The sequence below is a fragment of the Phalacrocorax carbo genome, chromosome 2, assembly GCF_963921805.1.
Source record: "Phalacrocorax carbo chromosome 2, bPhaCar2.1, whole genome shotgun sequence".
Classification (NCBI taxonomy): Eukaryota; Metazoa; Chordata; class Aves; order Suliformes; family Phalacrocoracidae; genus Phalacrocorax; species Phalacrocorax carbo.
The window spans coordinates 27,982,766-28,002,234 of record NC_087514.1 but is presented as its reverse complement, the minus strand read 5'-3'; the positions used below and the strand labels follow the sequence as shown (position 1 = coordinate 28,002,234).

The 19,469-nt window shown below is 36.8% G+C and overlaps 1 protein-coding gene across 1 annotated transcript in view; it reads left to right on the top strand.

Moving 5' to 3' along the window:
* SLC26A7 (solute carrier family 26 member 7) overlaps positions 1-19,469 on the top strand; it is a 66,746-nt gene that overhangs the window by 10,385 nt on the left and 36,892 nt on the right. The window contains 3 exon segments of the mRNA XM_009514258.2: positions 5,428-5,538; positions 9,466-9,638; positions 17,886-18,050. Of these exon segments, the coding sequence (XP_009512553.2) occupies positions 5,428-5,538; positions 9,466-9,638; positions 17,886-18,050 (449 nt within the window).

Genomic DNA, 19,469 nt, shown 5'->3' with positions numbered 1-19,469 from the left:
GGCTTTTTTTCTTCAGTAAAAGTTAGCTATCTTGGAATTAGAAATTAAAAGCTGCGATATGAATCATTGGGTGTCTGATTTTTTAGTTCTCCAAGTGGGTTTGATAGGACGCTAATTAAATATGTGTTAATTCTATGTTTTAGGGCATCTACAGGAAATATATATATATTTCAGCTTTGTGAACAAAGGGAGAAATTTTCTTTTTCTGAAACACCAGAGAGTGACCACAACTGCAGATAGCATTTTGAGTGGGATAAGATGTATTAGTGTTATTTTGTGTTCCCCAAACTTGGGGATTGACAATCTTAATATAGTCACATTTAAGAATAAAAGGTTACAGTAACAAAATCTATTTGAATATATATGATACCAGAAAAACTTTGAAATTTATAGCTTTCAGTGTAAATAATAAATGATACAAATTTTGAAACTCCTCAGATCAATTATAGATTTACTGCTTTTCCTGCTTCTTCATTTAAATTTCTGGCTTGGGTATATTTCCAGAAGGCATGGTATAGCTTTCATCAGAACACATGTATGTCTCATAAGCTCATTTCCAGATGCAGAAAATTGTTAACTAGTTGACCGTACTCTCATGATTCATAGCTCTTTCTATGGAAAATATTTTTTTATTTCTGTAGTTTTTGCACTAGCCTCATTAGCAGAAACTATCAACTTAACAAACTGAGACCTTTCTCATGTGGTAGGACATGGCCTTTTTTCTATTTGTATCATGCTTTTATTTGGTAGTTATCTGCATTTGAATTTACCAACAGCAGTGCACCATCTCTTTTTTCAGTGTGGCATGGCAGAGTATTGTTATGCATCCGGTGCTGGTCAGAAAGCATGGTTTCCAATGACACTCTGTTGTACAATGTTATCTTATGATAAGGAGGTAGTTAAAATAGAGAGCCATGGTATTAATGTACTGTGTCCTAGCTTACGGTTCATTCTTTGTTTGCATTTTTTCCCATGGAATTTATGTTCTTAATGTCACTGCCATGGAGGCTTCTCCATTTTACCAGTGAAGATTATGTGGGATCCTTATTTTATGACCTGTTTCTTTTGAGTATTATTACCGTTTGGAATTTTAAAAAAAATTAAGTAATGTTTCCTGTCTTTTGACTAGTTCTTGAGCATATGGAATGCATTGTAGCAAAGTTTAATATGAAAATTAATGAAGTGAGCTGAAATATACTACTGATTATATCATTTAAAGTATTTGAACCTTTGAACATTATATACCTAATCAGAAAGCCTGAAGTCTTTACTAATTCTATTTTATAATGCAACTCTGCTCTTGCACATGATTGACACGCTTCAGTCATAGGAACAAAAAGCTAAGAAAGAGAGCCAGGACAGAGTCAAAGGCTGGTAATTTTAGCTCTGTCCTGACTGCCATGACCTCACCATGAAAAGAATGAGACACTGCTTCTAGAAACTTAATACAAAAACACCGTGAAAGGATAAAAACAAGGGCCAGATTTATATTATCTGCCTGTAAACAGGAGATATTTCTCAGAGGCAAGTCTGAGAGTAAAGCAAAATTCCACTTGAGTGCCAGGGGTTTGCTGGGCGAGGCAACCCCTTTTCCACAGTTTAACAAGTCTCCTGCCAGATTTCTGTTGACCAGTTCTTCTGGAAGTAAGGGTTCATTCAGGTTGTGCCTCTCTGTTCCCCTCAGCCTTGTTCAGAGAGCTGAACTGAGGTGCTGACACAGTTTGTCTGTGCATGATCTACAGCTGGGTTAAGCTTCTTGTGCTCTACCCACAACATGTACAGTTTATGTTGAATCAAACACAGTCAGCCTGTAATTGTAAAATGTTTCGGATCCAGAATGTTTTAGGAAACCTAAAAACAAAGTAAACACATGTAAAGAAAGGACAATTGGCTTTTACAGCCAGATGGTGACAGATTATTTTGCGGCAGCTGAGCCCTTGTTTTCCCTGTAAATGTTGAGAGGAAAGAACAATTTATACTGTTCTTAATCCTGGATTAATTGGAAATACTGAATAGTAGAAGAACTAGTAGTCCCTCTTCTGGAAATATTTAGCCTGCAGTGTATTACTGTACCCTTCAGGTTTTTTTGTACAACTTCTAAGCTAACCTTCTCTTGAACTGAGTGATAAAGATACTTACGGTGAAAACCTATTAAAAGTGAACTGTGTAGGTTTTATAAGGAAAATATCAAAGTCTAAAGTTAACACAACTGAAGCACAAACTTAAAAATATGAACATAATCTTCATTTTCTGCAAAATGAACTTGATATTTCAAAACATTCTTTCAAAACTTTCTTAGCAAAGAGGGAGTTTTTGTTCTTCCCTTGTAATAACTCATGGAGTACAAACACCTGGAAAAAAAATGCAAGGAGGAGAGCATGCAAAGGAACTCACCAAAGTGAGTTCTCTATGCATTGTGTTCTGCAGTGTATGAATAGGAATTTTTGGAAGTTGGAATCTTTTCAGATTAAAATATTCTATATTTGTAATTCTCTGGTTTAGCATTAAAGAATTCCTTTCATTTAATGAGCATCTTAAACACAGAGAATTTTGCAGGTCATCTTAACCAGGATTTATAGACCTCTTCTAATAGTGCTTGTAAAGTACATACGTGGCTCAGCATTTAGTACTGCGTCTTGTGTATTTCCCTTATGTTTGTCCACACAGAGAGGTCACTTCAGTTTAATTATGTTGTTATATTTAAAGCGTGGCTGAAGTTATACTGATTTTGCTGGTTCCTTTACTTTTTGAAGATTAAAATAGATTAGCCTTGCATACTGCTTTCTTTTCAAGATGGGGATATCTGTGTGAGTGGTATTCTACCAGTCTGTTATGTGTATACCATCTATTAATTACAAAATGTTTGTTTGTTTTTGGTTTAGTTCATAAAATGATTATAATGGAAGAGCTTTTCAGTGTTGAACAAACCTTAAATATTTCTTTCTCCTTTTCTGTAGTTTTTTTCCCCCCATGCTCACTTTTGTCTGGAGAGGGTCATGCAGTTCTCTTATGTGAGGTTTTTCTTCTCCTCAGACACATCCTTCTGTGTCACTGTTGGGTCAGACTCTTTTACATCTATTGCATGATACACATGAACATGGATGTAGAACTATAATTTCAGAGATCTTTCTGGTTCCTGATAATGGTGTGCTAAGAGAAAAATCCAGAAGTGATGATCAGTAGATATACTAATGAAAAGGCAAAAGAGAAAGGATGTCCATTTCTGTTTAAAAATTTTAAGAGAGACATGTTTTAAAATATCTCCTCTCCAAGTCATAACTGATAGTGCTACTTTGCTGAGTGCTGTGTGGATGAAGATGATCCACGTAAGATCTGTCTCAGCAAAATCTTCACCATGATGTTTTTCTAAGAACAGGTGAACTGCTAGGCCTTGTCTGCCTCACAGAGAACTTGACACTTTTGGCCTTTTGGCCTTTTATTTCCTCCCCCCATCATGTGCTCTTTGTTACAGACTCAAATGCAAATTCAAGAAGAGAGCTCTTGAATCCAAATGTTCGGTATTGCCACTGAAAGCCTATAAGCAAAGATAGTCTTTGGCATTCTTCATATTATTAAAACACCATACACCTGAAACATTTCAGGTAAAAAATGTTCTCTGGAGCAGTCAGGAAAGTTTGGTGAGAACAATTAGTCCTACAAATTTAATTCTCTTTGGGCATTTCAAATATGCACAGAAGGCAACTCTGTTTCATAGATCTGAATCACCTCTGTCACAGCTCATGCACGGTCATTCTCCCAATACACACATATATACTTCAGCTCAGATTGAAGGTGGACTTCAGAAAGGCACCTTGTGTGCTACACAGGCCAATCCTGTCTTCTCTACTGCAAGACAAGGTATACAGCAAGATTTACAGAGCAACACTGCCAGGCAATTTCTCCTATGCTTAGTTTCTAGGAGAAAAAACTGAGAAATGGCAGTAGAGGCTGCCGGTCTGAAGTGTAGTCTGCGGAATTTCTCTATCCGATGACTTTTAAGAAGTCAGTGCAGACTTAGGTATCTGAAGTTGAACAGCAACCAAAGCTCTGCTTTGCAGGAATGTCTCTGTTAAAAGATGATTTCTTGGCATATTCTGAGACTTTCTAAGAATAGGATGGATACTGCCCTCTATAGCTAAACAGTGAAGGGAACTAGTAAGTCTGTGAAGTTAAATCCTAACCAATTCAGTTCATTCTCCATCTCAACATGAAAGTAAAATACTTTCTGTTTCCAGGCCAAGAGATTTACATAACAACAACAAAAAAGTTAATATCTCTCCTGGTTTTGGCTAGGAGAGAGTTAATCTTCTTCCTAGTAGCTGGCATAGTGCTGTGTTTTAGATTTAGTATGAGAATAATGTTGATACACACTGATGTTTTAGTTGTTGCTAAGTAGTGCTTATATTAAGTCAAGGACTTCAGCTTCCCATGCTCTGCCAGGTGCACGACAAGCTGGGAGGGGGCACAACCAGGACAGCTTGCCCAAATTTGCCAAAGGGACATTCCATACCGTATGATGTCCATATGATATCATGCTCAGTATATAAGCTGGGGGGTGCTGACCGGGGGGCAGGGACTGCTGCTCAGGGACTGGCTGGGCATTGGTTGGCGGGTGGTGAGAAATTGCATTGTGCATCACTTATTTTGTATATTCTGTCATTATTATTATTATTATTCCCCCTTCCTTTTCTGTCCTATTAAACTGTCTTTATCTCAACCCACGAATTTTACTTTTTTTTTTCCCCCGATTCTGTCCCCCATCCCACTGCTGAGGGGAGTAAGTGAATGGCTGTGTGGTGTTTATCTGCCTTCCAGGTTAAACCACAACAATATCTATAGGATGAAAAATGCAGGCACTTAAAGACCATGAACTCTGGAATATTTTTTTGTTTAAGGAATTAGAAGAAAGCAGACTGAACGGGCTCCATCCAAATCAAAATTATAGGTTTTGAATTGTTTGTAAGAAATAACTATCTGACTGCCTGGAGCCCTGGCAGCCCCAGTCTCATGTCTGTGAAGGGTGGGGGTGAAATGGTGCTGCCTTCTCCTGTGAGGATTGTCTATTAAAAAATTATTTGGGACCATTGATGGAGATAAACTGGAAACATGGTAGCTGGTGCCATAGGTTGTATCTGTGGCCCATTTGTTTCTGCTGGTGACCAAGACTCAGAAGAAAGTGTGGATTTTGATGACTTACAATAGATGAAAAACCTTCCACAGTTCTTCCTGATCCTTGTTGTGCAGTAGTTGGCTTATGCTATAGGTTTTTGTAAATGAAGGTGGGTTTTTGCCTGCTCTTAATAAAATTGCAGATGTTTCCTCATTTAAAAAAAAAAACAAAACAAAGCACAAAAACCCAAAACCAAAACAGAATGCAGAACAGTTTTATCTTCATACAGTGAAGTAATTCCATTTAACTTTCTACAGGGCTGGCCTTTGCGGTTCTGTCTTCAGTCCATCCAGTTTTTGGTTTATATGGCTCTTTCTTTCCTGTCATTATTTATGCCATATTTGGAATGGGACATCATGTTGCGACAGGTAAGTGTCCATTTGCTAAAAACATTTTCAGAAATAAGGAATTAGAAATTGAACTTTTTTTTTTGTTATAAGATCAATGGAAGGAAACCTAAGACTAAACAGAAATATGTTTTTGTGCTTCTTTTTACAACTATTGTTTGCCCATTTAAGCACTTTAAAGAGCCTCATTAAGAACATATTGGAGTTACTCCTGCCATTATAATTTAATATTACATTGACACTTCCTTTGTAAATGTAGTTTACTAAGGGCTTTTGTATTTTAACTCTACTTTAGAAATCTGCTTCAGGCTAAGAGTTTAACAAAGGGCTTAGCCAACAAGATATATGCAAACAGGAATGAAAAAGGCTTGATTGCCTCTTAAGCCAAGAAAACACACACTACTTCTCACAGATCTAAAACACAAACTCTGCATTTCTCAGAAAAAAATCTTTCTGTGCCTATTACCTGCTATAGAATTAAAGCTAGAGATTCTCCCAATGAGTTCAGTACAAGAAAGGTGCTCTCTCGTGACTCTTCTAGTAGTTGAGTTACTTGTTTACCCTCAACAGAGTCAACAGCAGCTGCAAGAGTTGAGTGACTTTGACCTCCTAATAAGTTGGCAAATGCTCTGTTTCTGACTCCAAAGAACCCAACTTTCAGACCAAAGTTGGAAATAATACTCAAGAGGTAGAACCACAAGTTGTTTGTTGTGTAGAAGTGGGCACTTTGTGGCCTCTGAGGTTTTCAGGAAGGATGAGACAGGCCCAGTAGTAAAGCATGGTAGGACTGGGTAAAGAGAAGCAGCCTCTGTGGTCATCAGGAGACTTAAGCAGGGAGGAGGTATGTTTTCCTTGTGGAGGAGAAAAACTCCTGAAAAGAGGAAAGATGGTTCTGGGGAATCACACACAAAACGAACTCCACAGAATCTGATTGCTCAAGTGTATGCACTGACAAATGTTTCAGTAAGAAGTTAGTGACATATTTCGAGGACCGTTTTTATTCAAAAATATTCAGTTAAATTCAAAATTGCTGGACAGTTATGAATTGTCTTATAGCAAAAAGAAAGCTGGAAGTTTGCTTTCCCTAAAAGCACAGAAAGTATTTGAGCCTTTTGATGTCTGAGAATGATCTGTGGATGCTGTTAGTGACTTGATGCTGTAATGAATGATGGCATGTACTCAGCTCATGTAAGAAACAGAAGCATTCAAAAAAAGATGAAAATTTAGAATTTGGAAAATAATTTTGACACTTGAGTTATTATAGATTAGTATACTTTTTTGAACTTTTTCATTAAATATATTAAAACAGGAACTTATATTAAAAATGAATAATTTAGCAGTGTATTGTCAGTAGTTTGTTAGTGTAAGATTATTAGGAAGACAAAAATCCATCATATGATCATATGTGGGAAAGTAAATAAATAAGTATCTGGCTGACATAAATTCTAGTAACAAAAACAGATGATAAAATGAGTAAGTACAAACAGTTAAGTCTGATGTTTTATCCTTGGGAGGTAATACTGTTCAGAGAATGATTTGCTGAGTCCTGCAGTGCCGTGGCTGCAGATTGCTGCACACTTCCTGGTGTAGAAAACTGTTCCTTTCACAGGTGTCTATTCCAGAATTTAATCTTAAGAAAAAAAGGAAACAAAACAGTTCTCTTGCTATCGTGATGATTTTTTAAAATAAATGTGTGTGACATGTGCTGTTGATCCTTTCAGTAGAAATGTCTCATGCACTCATCCCACCAGCCTCCGTTAAGGCGTTATGGTGTGCAGGCTGAACTGGAGCTATACCACCTGCCTCAGAATCCTAAACGCTCCATAATTCCTCACGTACATTGGTGACTCTCTCTTCTCCTACCAGCACTTTCTGTCAGATCTTCTTGACTACTTTTGATATAATTGATCTTGGATGGATCCTCTGAGACAGCTTCATCTGTCATCGTACTACACATAGACCTTTGATTTCAGACAGAATTTTATGTACACTGTTTCAAATACAATTTTATGGCAGGAAAAAAAGTGAAAAGGAGGGAACAGGTTTAAAAGAAAAAGGAGCAATTTGAAAAGCAAGATGCCTACAAGTATCCTGAATGTTGCTTCAAGCAAACTGTATTTTAGGCTCAGGTAAAATGTGTATCATGATTCAAAAAAGAAAATGTGATCCAAAAAAACCCCTCATGGCTCAATTGGAAAACTAAGGGGACTGTCACAGGGAAGAGTTTGCCACTTGAAAAACAGAAAGCTTGACCAAATGAGGTAAGCAGGAAAGCCATGAAATTCAGTAGGTCAAACATATGCAGTAAGTTTAGAAGGCTAAAAAAAGGAATTTGAAGAGTGCCATGGAGGGGGCGATCAAACCGGTAGTTAAATGTTCTTTAAATACATCAAAATCAGGAAGCCAGGGAAGAAACTGGTGGGACACGTTTCTGACATGGACACAGGACTGTCAAGTTACTAGTGTAATTTCGTCTGTCAGTAGGGCTCTGGATGGAATCCTGGGAAGTGCAGACCTGTCTTGCACCCGTATTATTATAGACTATAATTAAAAAATAAGATCACTGAAAGATATGCATAATCAGAGTCTGTTGGAAAGGGGTTAATGTGACTCCTGTAAAGAAAAATCCTGCCTTGCTAATGTCCTAGAGTACTGTATGAGTGTCAGTAAGCACATGGAAAAGGAAATGCTTTGAACAAGATGTCAGAATGGTCAAACAGCTACTGATAATGTTCCACTCTAAAGGTTACTAAAGAAACTAAGTTGCGTTTGTGATAGAAGAAAAGTTCTTTTATTAATTATTAACAGGTTAAAGGATAAGAAGCAAAAGGTAGGACTTAGTGGTCCTTTTTCAAGGTGGAGGTGATCCTGGTAGTTTCAAAGGAATTCATGCTGGGAGGTTTACTCTGTGAAACCCAAGGTGAGGGTAAAACTGTTTACCAGGTCCTGCAACAATAGAAATAGAGAGGTCAGTGAAACTGGTGAGAGATCACTTTAAAAGACTTTTAAAGTGTAGATTAAAGAAAATACTACAGCAGATGGAACTGAATACACACTGAACCCAACTTCTGGAACCTGCTCCCAGAGGACATTGTGGAGGCAGAAAATACAAGCGGGTTCAAACAAAGATTTGACAAATTCATGAATACTGGTCTGTAAACGAAATCTAAAAGGGCCAGATAAGGATGTGCTTCCCTAACACGAGGCATAGATGCCAGCGGATTAGGAGAGGAATGACCTGCAGAAAGTGGCCAGGCTTGTGTGCTTTCTCTGGGTAACACCTCCGATTGCCACAGCTGGAGGCAGAGTACTGTGCAAGGTGGAGCATTGTTCTGACATAGTAGGGCATTTCTTATGCTCTCAGAGCTCTGCATGATGTATTTGTGGTTTTTAATATTGAATTATCATCCTTATTTATCTGTGTGTCATAAAAGTTGCTTTACCTCTCTCAGCAAATAAATGTTTCTCTCATAATCTGCCTCCATATATTAGAGTGCAGATAGCTGAGTTTTTAAACACACACATCTGCTAGCTATAATAGGCTAGGTACTATGTATACAGCGTGCATTAATTGCCCTAGAAATTTGAATGGTGAACTTTTGGGATCTTCAGACAAAAAGCTGTTTCATCACACCCAGGGTGAGTTAAAAGCCTTTCTGCTAACTTGAAATCATTGTGAATTGTTGTGTTTGAATTTCTTTTGTTACCATGTCTAAATGAATATGCTCAGAAAAAACTCACAACATTTAGTTCACATGTATAAATGGTATTTTATATGAAGAAATGTGTGTTACATAAAAAGATTACCTTAAATATTATTCTTAGCATGATAGAAATTCACAAATGACACTTTTACTCATAATGTCCAAATTTTAAAAAAGAAACTGTGAGTCATAAGTACAGACAGATATAGAATTATAGGTGACTAATGTGCGGCTTTTTTTATAGGAACTTTTGCTTTAACTTCCTTAATATCTGCCAACGCAGTTGAGCGCCTTGTTCCTTCGGTCACCATGAATTTCACTACAAACAATAATTCAGGATTTTTGGGCCTATCGGAGTTTGAAATGCAGAGGATTGGAGTTGCAGCAGCAGTTTCATTTCTAGGAGGAATCATTCAGGTTGGTTATGAACACATATTCTGTATGTTACTGATAGCTATGACTGTTGTAACACATTTTTTTTTTTACTTCTCTGAGAAAAACGGACCATGGGTCTGGTCCAATGTTTGTGGATAATGAAATTAATGTGTTTTAAGAACTTGCTGCTCCTTTGTTGAGATGTAGTAATTGTCTGTATACATGCTCCTAGGGTGTTGCAATATGAAGTAAAACCACATTCAGTCAGCTCTAATATAATATTCAGTTGTTGGTGGTACTCCCTTTCCTTCTCCTTCAGAGACAAAACATGAATCAGCTCCTGGTAAGCATTGACATATTCCTGAGGTTTTTTATTGCTCTTGGCTTGAAAAGAAATACTATACAATATTCAATAATTAAAAACAGTAGGGAAAACATCTTTAAATTCTCTTTAGAGTTCACACACCCATTGTTAAAGTGAAATAAATTAGTAAAACAGATGTCTTCAAATGATTCTCCAAAGCTTATTCAAATGATCAGAGGTCTTTTAAATTTTTTCTCTTTTCCTATTCTGACCACAAGTGCTGAGTTCCTTTATCCATTGCCAGTTACTTAGGTCTTCAAAGAAGGCTTCCCTCTTTCCTTGTAAATATTAAAAGGGAAGAAATGTTCCAACATTCAACATTGCAACACCTCCTGGGTACCTGGCCTCCTGAAAGAAACTCGGACCCCTGTGCTTGCTGCTTTGGATTCCTCTACCATGCAAAGGATGAGTGAAGGAGCGTGGAATGGGATCTCCAGCGCCCTGCACACCTAGCAGAAACTAGGGCATGTGCTTATGTTAGTCGGTAGGATATATCAAGAAGCATGGTTTTCTGTTGCATTTTAAATTCTTTTGTTGGTTTATTGGTTACAAAATTATGACTTGGAGGAGTAGCATGAGTGAGGGAAACCCTACAGACAACATGTGGAGTAGAGCTGATGCTGATGTGCCTGGCTGCTGCATGCGTGGCCTTTGCACTAGTGTGTGCAACATAACACTGCATCATGTGCAGGGTGCTTCTAACAGCAAAGTCCTTTGAGCACGCACAGAGCTCTTCATGCGGGTTGCTGTGCTCACAGCCTGATAATCTCCTACGTCGTCCCCAGAGAGGCTGAAATGCCTCAAGCAGGAAGTTGGTGCCTGCATTTGATCTAACTTCAAAATCTCACGTAGAAATTTTTTGCTTAGCTGCTGCAGAATCCCATTAGATGTGTAAACCTCTTTCATTCTGAAAAGTTCTGCTTTTTCATATACCTTCAACCACACCAGCTGACTTATTGCAGCCTATGTCCTGTTTAAGCCTGTTTAGAATGAGAAGAACTAGAAAATCCTCTGCCTGCATCTTCAAAGGAGGTCTGATAGGGAACTGTGCTATGTGCATGGGCTCCTCTCCCAAGTCAGTAAAGTCACTTGCATTATAGCCATACTAATATAGCTGGTGATTGTAGGGCTACCACTAGTCCTTCATGTGAGTTTAATGGTTAAAGACCAGATTAAAATACTTATTTCCTAGAGGAGTGCCTTGAAGCTACTGATATGCTGTATACAAGTGAAAGTCTGGATCAAGGCTGTGATTAAACTTTGCCATCATGCCAGGTGCTGTTAAAAGTGGGAATCCACATTTCTCATCATGATTCCAGTCTCCTAGCTAACAGTTGCTGCAATTCCCAGATAAGGTGACAGGGCACATCTTGCTGGTAATGGAGGGCTAAGTCAGTGACCTGCTTCTACTTATCAGATTAAACTAGAAAATAATGAATAGCTTGGAATAGATGACGTACTCTGGGACAAGATGATGCATTTTGAGGCAACACTTTCCCATTGAAGACATCCTGAAATACTAAAAGAAGTGGAATTATGAGTGCAGTTGGTAGTTGGGATGGTGCTTCTCTGGGAAGGGAGCAGACCTAGGCTATGGTGTCTACTCTAAGACCGTTTCTTTATAAAGTAGTCAAAATGCAGTGCTCTAACCAGCCACTAATTACACAAAAACTATTGATGTTATGACTATTCCATACCTTGGGCAGCTTCCACATGAAGAATGAAGCATCTTTCTCCAAAACAGCTGGTTCCATCTTAGAAATAGTAGGTAAAGACCTGAACATCCTTGGCCAGAAAAGGAACTTCATACTGTTTTTCCAGTAGCGGGGCTAAGCACACTAATCAGCAAATAACATTAAAGAAGAAAAAGCAAAAAACATACAAAATAATGAGTCATGCAGGGAAGGCAAAGGGAAGAAGTATGCTTTTGAGATGAACTGCTGTTGGCTGCTTTGTGTTTTGTGAAGACCATAAGTGTGCATTTGTGTGTGAGGCAAACTCTGAGCAGGCTTTGTGAATCTTAGTGCCATCTAGACATGAAATAACTTCGAACGGATTTCTGATCATCAGACAATAGGTAGAGCTTGTAAGACATGAAATCTGGGGCTTAGCTGGCTAAATTTTTTTTCAAATAATAAATTTCAGATTCCTAAACTTCTTTTTAAATCTAATGATTGAGGGACTGTTCATAAAAGAGGGAAGATTTTTAGTTATCTTAAGAGGCATTCTAATGAACATAATGTAGCGTTAAAGCAGAAAATAAATAACAAAATAAAAACTGTAATTACTAAAAACATTTAATATAATGCATTCACAGAGACTATTTCATATTTAAAAGCAGAACACAAGGTATAATGTGGATTTTTAATGTTTGTGTAACTGCTACTCTATAAAGATAATCAGGGCAGGGAAAGCTAATCAAGTTAATGGAATTATTTCCTGATATTAAATACCTCAGAGGTATTGATGGGGAGAGGAAATGATGGAACATAACAGATGCCTATGAAATAATTTTGTAATTAGAATTGGATGATGCCTTTATAGCATCAAAAATCCTCAAAAAATTATTTTGGGTAAGATTTTTTTTTTCCTATTAGTATAGTATGTGTGCAAGACTGCTTGCATAAATATGCGTCCGTAAAAAAACCTCAACATACTAAACTGAAATTCAATATTAAATTTGCTGAATAAATAGAGGAAAGCTGCTTGCATTTCAAAGTGAGAGAAAAAATAACTTTTATCCTAGAAAAAAGCTTTATTCTCTTCAGGACCACAGTCCTACAGACTTCACTTGTGCTACTGTTCTGTAAATGAGAAATAGTGGTTATTTCATCCCAGTCTTCTACATTTTTACTAGCAAGTTTTTCAATGACTGTATTTTAAAGACTTACAAATAATTAGTTGCTGACGTACAGTATTGGAAATAAAAAATGTTTCTGGTTATCAGGACAACAAATTTACATGGTCTATTATCAGTTTGCTTAATAACAGAGGAGCATGTTTGAATATGAAGTGTGGTTTTGTAAGGTTAATATTCTTGTCCAAAGTTTTGTTTCCCTGTAGGGAAAATCATGCTGCACTATTTTATGTTATACATAGTTTTTCATGAGGTACAAACATGAGCCTTTATTATACAGTGATAATCACGGAAAAGAGTTCATTTTGATTTCACAATGGAAATAACTTCTTGCAGGCTTATATTCTGTACAACTGGCTGGGTGTGAGTCCTGGTTCCTGCAATTACAGTACAGCGTGCTATGTGTTAGTCCAGAAAGACCACAGAAAGAAGTGTTGTTCAGGTCCTGGAGCAAGGAAAGCTCACTCCACACACCATCAGAAGCTACTAAACATAATGAACTTAAGAGCTGCAATTCAAAAGACCCAAAGCTGCCAATTACAATGTCTATTGAAAAAGGCCAGAAGAGTTTTAAATTGACAACTCAGTCAAACTGAACTGCCTGTGTCTGACAGCTGTCTCCAGACAGACATCTCCAGACGGACCATAGATGTCTTCACTTTTGCAACCTCTGATTTTGAGATAACCAATGCAACACAGTAAATGAGAGGCTCACAATCTGTACTGTTTTCTTCCAAGATATATTCCTCACGGCTCACCTTGTCCTCTCAGCCCATGCAGCAAATGATCAGAAAGAGTACCACTGCTTTTTGTTCAGTTTAACCGTGAAATAAACGAGCACCCTCCAGAATGTGGAATTTTGAGGGGTTTAAAATTCATTCTCCAAAACTGAATTCATGCAGCAGGTAACATGATATCAGCCTTTCAGTTACTGTGGACAGAAGTTTTAAGATTAGTGATTTCCAAAGTGCTGTTACATGATCAAAATTTTTACTGGCCATACAGTTAGGTTGACTACACAGTGAGAGTGGAATTTTAACAATAATAAACTGAGCGTGTTGTCATGGGAAGAAAGTATTGAAAGTGGACAAGAACCAAAAGGACTTGAATTAATGAACATAGAGGGCTTTGCTTTTTGAAATTACTTCTTTCTCTTCTCCTGGCTAAATCCCCATTCTCTTCGTCTGCTTGTCAGAGTAAAATTATGGAGCAGTAAAGACAGCTGCAATAAGAGGTTCCTTTGCATTATCTTCCATTCTGATTTGTACTTTTCATTTTTTCTCCACGATGTTTTTTAGAAGTCCTGCCTTCAACCACTTGGTTTAATAACTTGTTTCCAAGATCTTTTCTCCTTTACTGCGCATTATCTCAAGGCTGCTCTCTCTCCCTTGCTTCTGTGGTTTTTTTCCTTTCTCTGACAGCTCCTGGTTTCATTTGCATGAATTTAATCAAGAATGTATACCTGGTGAAAGCAAAATTCATCTCAGAAAATTTACTTCTTAATGATCTTTTTTACATAGTGTGATATACTGAAAAAGCTGCACAAAGAAAGTAGAGCCACGTGCCTTTCAAACCATTATTGTGACTGTGATTGTTGTCTCTGAAATATTCCTTCACCCCTTAAGAACTAAATTTTGAAAAATTAAAAATTCTGGAGACAATCCTAAAATATGTGAAAATTTTGTTCCTTTTACAGTTTAAGAAAAGCCCAGTATTAGTACAAATAATGGAAAGATAAATCTATTTGCCTTTGGCATTTTTTTGTATTTTATTTCTTGCTGTTATGACATTTCACTGTCAGTTTTGCCTGTAGTTTGTCTGATCAAGAAGGAAGAAAAATTATACAATATATCCAAAAATAAGATGGGAAACCCGCAAAAATGAGTATCACAAACACATCGAAGATAATGTAGATTTTTAGAAATTTCTTTAAGAATGTTTAACTTTCTACATTTTGGTTATTGCTTAGTAGGTGACAGATTTTATGACATAATGCAACGTGATGAAATTGTGCACTGTCAGCTCATCTGAGTTTCAAATGATGTTTTTCCAAAAAGCAGCCAAGCTATATGCCTGTTGCCCAGCATGGAGGCTTAACTGGAAAGTTGATCTGGACCTGTATAAATGCTAAAAATTTTAAGTATATCTGTCAAAAACACTCACATGCAACTAGATTTGGGAGGCTTGTTTTAAAACACCTTTTTACTCCCTCTTTACCTAAAGAGTTTCTGTACATTACTCATATTGCAAGGACAGCAGGAGTTTCCCTTACCAGCTTGTGCTGAAAATTATGCCCTCCTCCCCGGATGCTTTCTGTTCTCATTGCTTCAGTTTTAGATCTTCACCATGGAAGATATATGGATGCACATTACATTTATTTAACTATAATGTAAAGAAAGAGTAGGATGTACATGCTGATGAAACATTGCCTTTGTTTCTGGAAGTCCTGAGCTACCTTCTGCAGTAAGAGACGAGGGACGAAGTGTAGGCTGCTGGTTGTTTAACTGAGCGGCTACAGAAATTGTCTCTCTGAAACCATATTCGTGGTTTGGATGTATTTTACATAACCCACGGTTATAAATAAACAATAGAAAGTACAGCTGAAATGTTACCTTTTAATTACTATCTGTGAAGCATCCCCCTAATATGCTGAAGATTTAAAGTTAAAAAATTAAAGTAAAAAGAGAGTGATGCTGAATTTGTGAAGTTCTGCAATGATGACACCATTTCCATGTAATTCACTGTAATAACTTTCTCTGAAATGCTAATATTAACTAATATTTCTCTGTGATACTATGTAGCTCACAGAATTGTCTCTGTGGTTTTGATTCCACAGCTAAATAAACATTCATCTCATTCTCTGGAAACTAGGCTATTACACAGTTAGAAATTTCACATTCATACAATACAAACTGATCTTAGAAAAAAAACCCCAAAATTCACTAGGGAAGAGAGAATTTAAGTCTTATTGAACTTTGCTACTGTGAACAATGTTTTAAATATACGAATAGGCTGTTTGTACTAACAGCTAAACAAAATATCTGAAGTTAGTTATTACTGGTTTCAGGCCTGACTAAATTGCTATTCACTGAGGATACACAGTAATTATTGTTATTGGGCTCCAATCTTGAATGGCAATCAATGTTCTGATTGTAGTATAGAGCTGTCCACAGGCTAATAGGGGGAAATAGGAAAAAAAAATCTCAGATTTAATCCCTCAGACGGAAGAGGAAATTGTTCACTAGAGGTTTTTGTGATAAATTAAAAGCCACTCACTTTGGTATTTTTCTTTCTTTTGTGCTATTATACTCATAGCTCACTGCATACAGGTGAGATTGGTGAAAAAATAAATGGTGTTCAAGCGTAAAGAATGATAACATTTGGAAATTATTATTTTAGCTTCAGAACAAAACAAAATAAAGCAAAGGAGGCTGTAATATATTCCCAAAGGATGATATTTAATATGGTAGACACAAAATAATCCTCTTGGAAACTATTTTAACAAACAACTCTGTACCAAGAATATGTAACTTTTCAGGCAGAAGAATAGGAAATGAAAAAGATTATAGAAGAAACTATTTTTTTATCTAATGAATCTGCAGAACATACTGTATGGGGAGATAATTCAAACATAAGCTGATATCTTAATATTGATCAGAAAATGATTAAGTGTTATTCTAACCACAGTAGCATCTGTAGGTATATAATAACCTTGTTCAAAGAACTAAGAGCTGTCAAATCTCATTTTCAGAGGAAAAGAGTGATCGCAGTGTGGAATAAGGGGAGAAAACGCAGTAATACCCAATAAGACTTTGGGTATTTAACCTATATTCCCACAAAATATCTACAATAGTTGTAGATTAATCTGTAGTCCAGATTCCTGGATTAGAGAGGAATATTATTCTTCCATTATATACCTGTTCTCTGAAATAACTTCTGCAAAAGTTGCAACAAAGCTGAAATAGTATTCAAGGTCAAATATTGCTGAGCCAAACCATACTCCTTTTTCTTGCAGAGAAATTTAGTTTGTATATAGGAGTGTTTTTGTGAAAATGGATGTTGAATTTTTCTTCCTGCTTTAAATTTTCTTATTGTATACATATATTCTACTTTAAATTAATTCAAGCATTTCTGAAATATAAGGGAAGTAGTTTTAAAGGTCTTTACTTTTATTTTTGTTCATACAGAACACATAACTATATATAAACATCCCTGTTTCTCTGTAAAGAAGTATTTTTAAACCCTCTGTCATCTGAAGTATTTTTATACCCTCCTCAACATATGAAGCAGATGTAACTACTGGTAGTGGACTGGTGGTATCTGACGTATTTGATATTATGACATTGTAGCATGAGAGCACCAAATACCATGGTATATTGAACCGTATGCGCAGGGTGAGTGGGATATCAGGAGGCTAAGGGTCTGCTGGAGGAGCAAAGTGGTTGCGTGACTGCATGGGAAGAGAAATCTGATGGTGCAGCAGCCTGGGGACAGGGCGGGCCTCCGCGGGATGACAGAGCTCTCACCATGGGACTCAGCTGTCTGTAGTTTTAGGACCTAATTAATTTGGTAGGTGTTGGAATTACTAACGTTGGGAATCCTGATATTAACGTGTTGGCAATTGGTAAGATGGACCAAGATACGGCCCTTTGCCTACTCAGGCTGAACAGCAGTGGGGCAGGAATGAGTCTTAGCACCACCCTCACTTTTTGAGTTTACTTTACTTCATGCTTCTGTGCTGAGTTGATGTTCTTATAGTGTTTATTGTGCTCATGTATTTGAGCGGGAGAGAATACTTAACTTTGCATGAAGACAGTTTCCCTGAGTCAGCTTTTGTTACTAAACTAATAAGAGTCTGGTAAACTAGTGATGTGAGTAAGGTGGTGCAGGTAAACCCACAGGGTTTCAATGGGTTCCATTTTCTGCTATAATTGTCCTTCAAAGGGCTTTTGCTTTTTATCTTTGTCTCATTATCTTACAGTTTATTGAAAGGCCCCTGCCTCATTGTCCTATCGCCAGGAATCTGCATTTTATTATAATTACTGATACTTACACCTTTGCTTTTCAGGTAGCGATGTTTATGCTGCAGCTGGGCAGTGCCACTTTCTTGTTAACAGAACCAGTGATAAGTGCGATGACAACAGGAGCAGCTACACACGTTGTGACTTCACAAGTCAAGTATCTGTTGGGAATGAAAATGCCGTATATATCGGGGCCGCTGGGATTTTTTCATGTGAGTTCAGTAAATTCCATTAGCTAACATTTTCTTAAATACTATGCTTTTCGGCTATAGGTAAGTGTAAGAAAATCATTACGCATGCATATGAATGAACAGAAAATATAATACCAAAACCTTCACCTTGCGAGGTGTGTTTTTTAGGAAAACTTGATAAAGAATTATCAGGAATGGGTCTTATTTTGAAAGGATTCAGTAATCAATTAAAAATATGTGTATCACAGCATCAGTAGTTCCATTTATTATCCTGAGAAATTACACACTTTTACAGGGAGGGTTAACTCTTTCTGGATTAGCATGTGGGAGGAATATATCCAAATATCATTCTAAACATATTTTATTCATATTTTGCTGAACCAAACTTGACCATCATTGTGGTAAAAGGAAAATGACCCATGGTTTGTGGATCTCCTATGCAAAAATTACCCTAGATAGGTTACTTATTGCTTTATGCTTTGCCATAAACACAGCAAGTGTACAGCTTTAAGGTAATTTTTATAAAATGCATACAGCCTTTCATACAGTATCATGGTTACTCCCTTTGGAAAGTACAAATTGTTGGCTGAAACCTTAAAGGGCGAAGCTGTATAATCTTATTGCATAAAAGATATGAGAACATATTCTTTACAGTAACTTATTCCAGAAAACCCTGAATTTAGGTGCTGTAAGCATAACCTCTTGGCATAAGCATTAGTAGTGTTACAGTAGTACCTGTCAAAATGATATTTTGCTCAAAATAAAACTTTATTTACTTGCTGAGGTGATATTTACAGTGCACTGATAGCCATAAATGAATTGATTACTAGATGAAGTGAGGCTTCGTCTAGTTAGTCACTCAGTTAGGACACCTTATTTAAAAGCATTGGCTGCATTTTCTTGCTCTGCGCTGCTCTTTATTTTTTCCTATTATTTTGGGATGTTTGTTAATGTGAACTCTGTCATAAGAAGATGTTGCTTTTCAGAATGTTATGTCATAGTATTTCATAAGTGCGATAATATTTCGTATGGATAATCCATTGGTAAGGTTTTTAGAGGATCGAACCATTAATGAAAATTAGGGCCATGTAATAAACACAAGTAATTTATCTTGTAAAGACATAACTAAAAGTGTCATAGCCATTTCTATGAGCAGTCAGGCAGCCTGTCATACTATTACAAATGATTCATTATATGTTAAAACATTTTTTAATTCTTTAAAAACCTTTTCATAAATACTTCTTAATATAAAATGTGGCTAGCCTCTTTTTCATGGCGTTTCCATGGAGACTATACTTACATATAGGAATATTGTCATCTTGTAGAGATGACTGGTGTTAAGTACCCCAGCCAAGACATAATCAAAACATACATTATAAGCAATAATAAAGAACAGCAGTGATACAAAGAAATATTTCCACGTTGGTGTGCTGATGATAT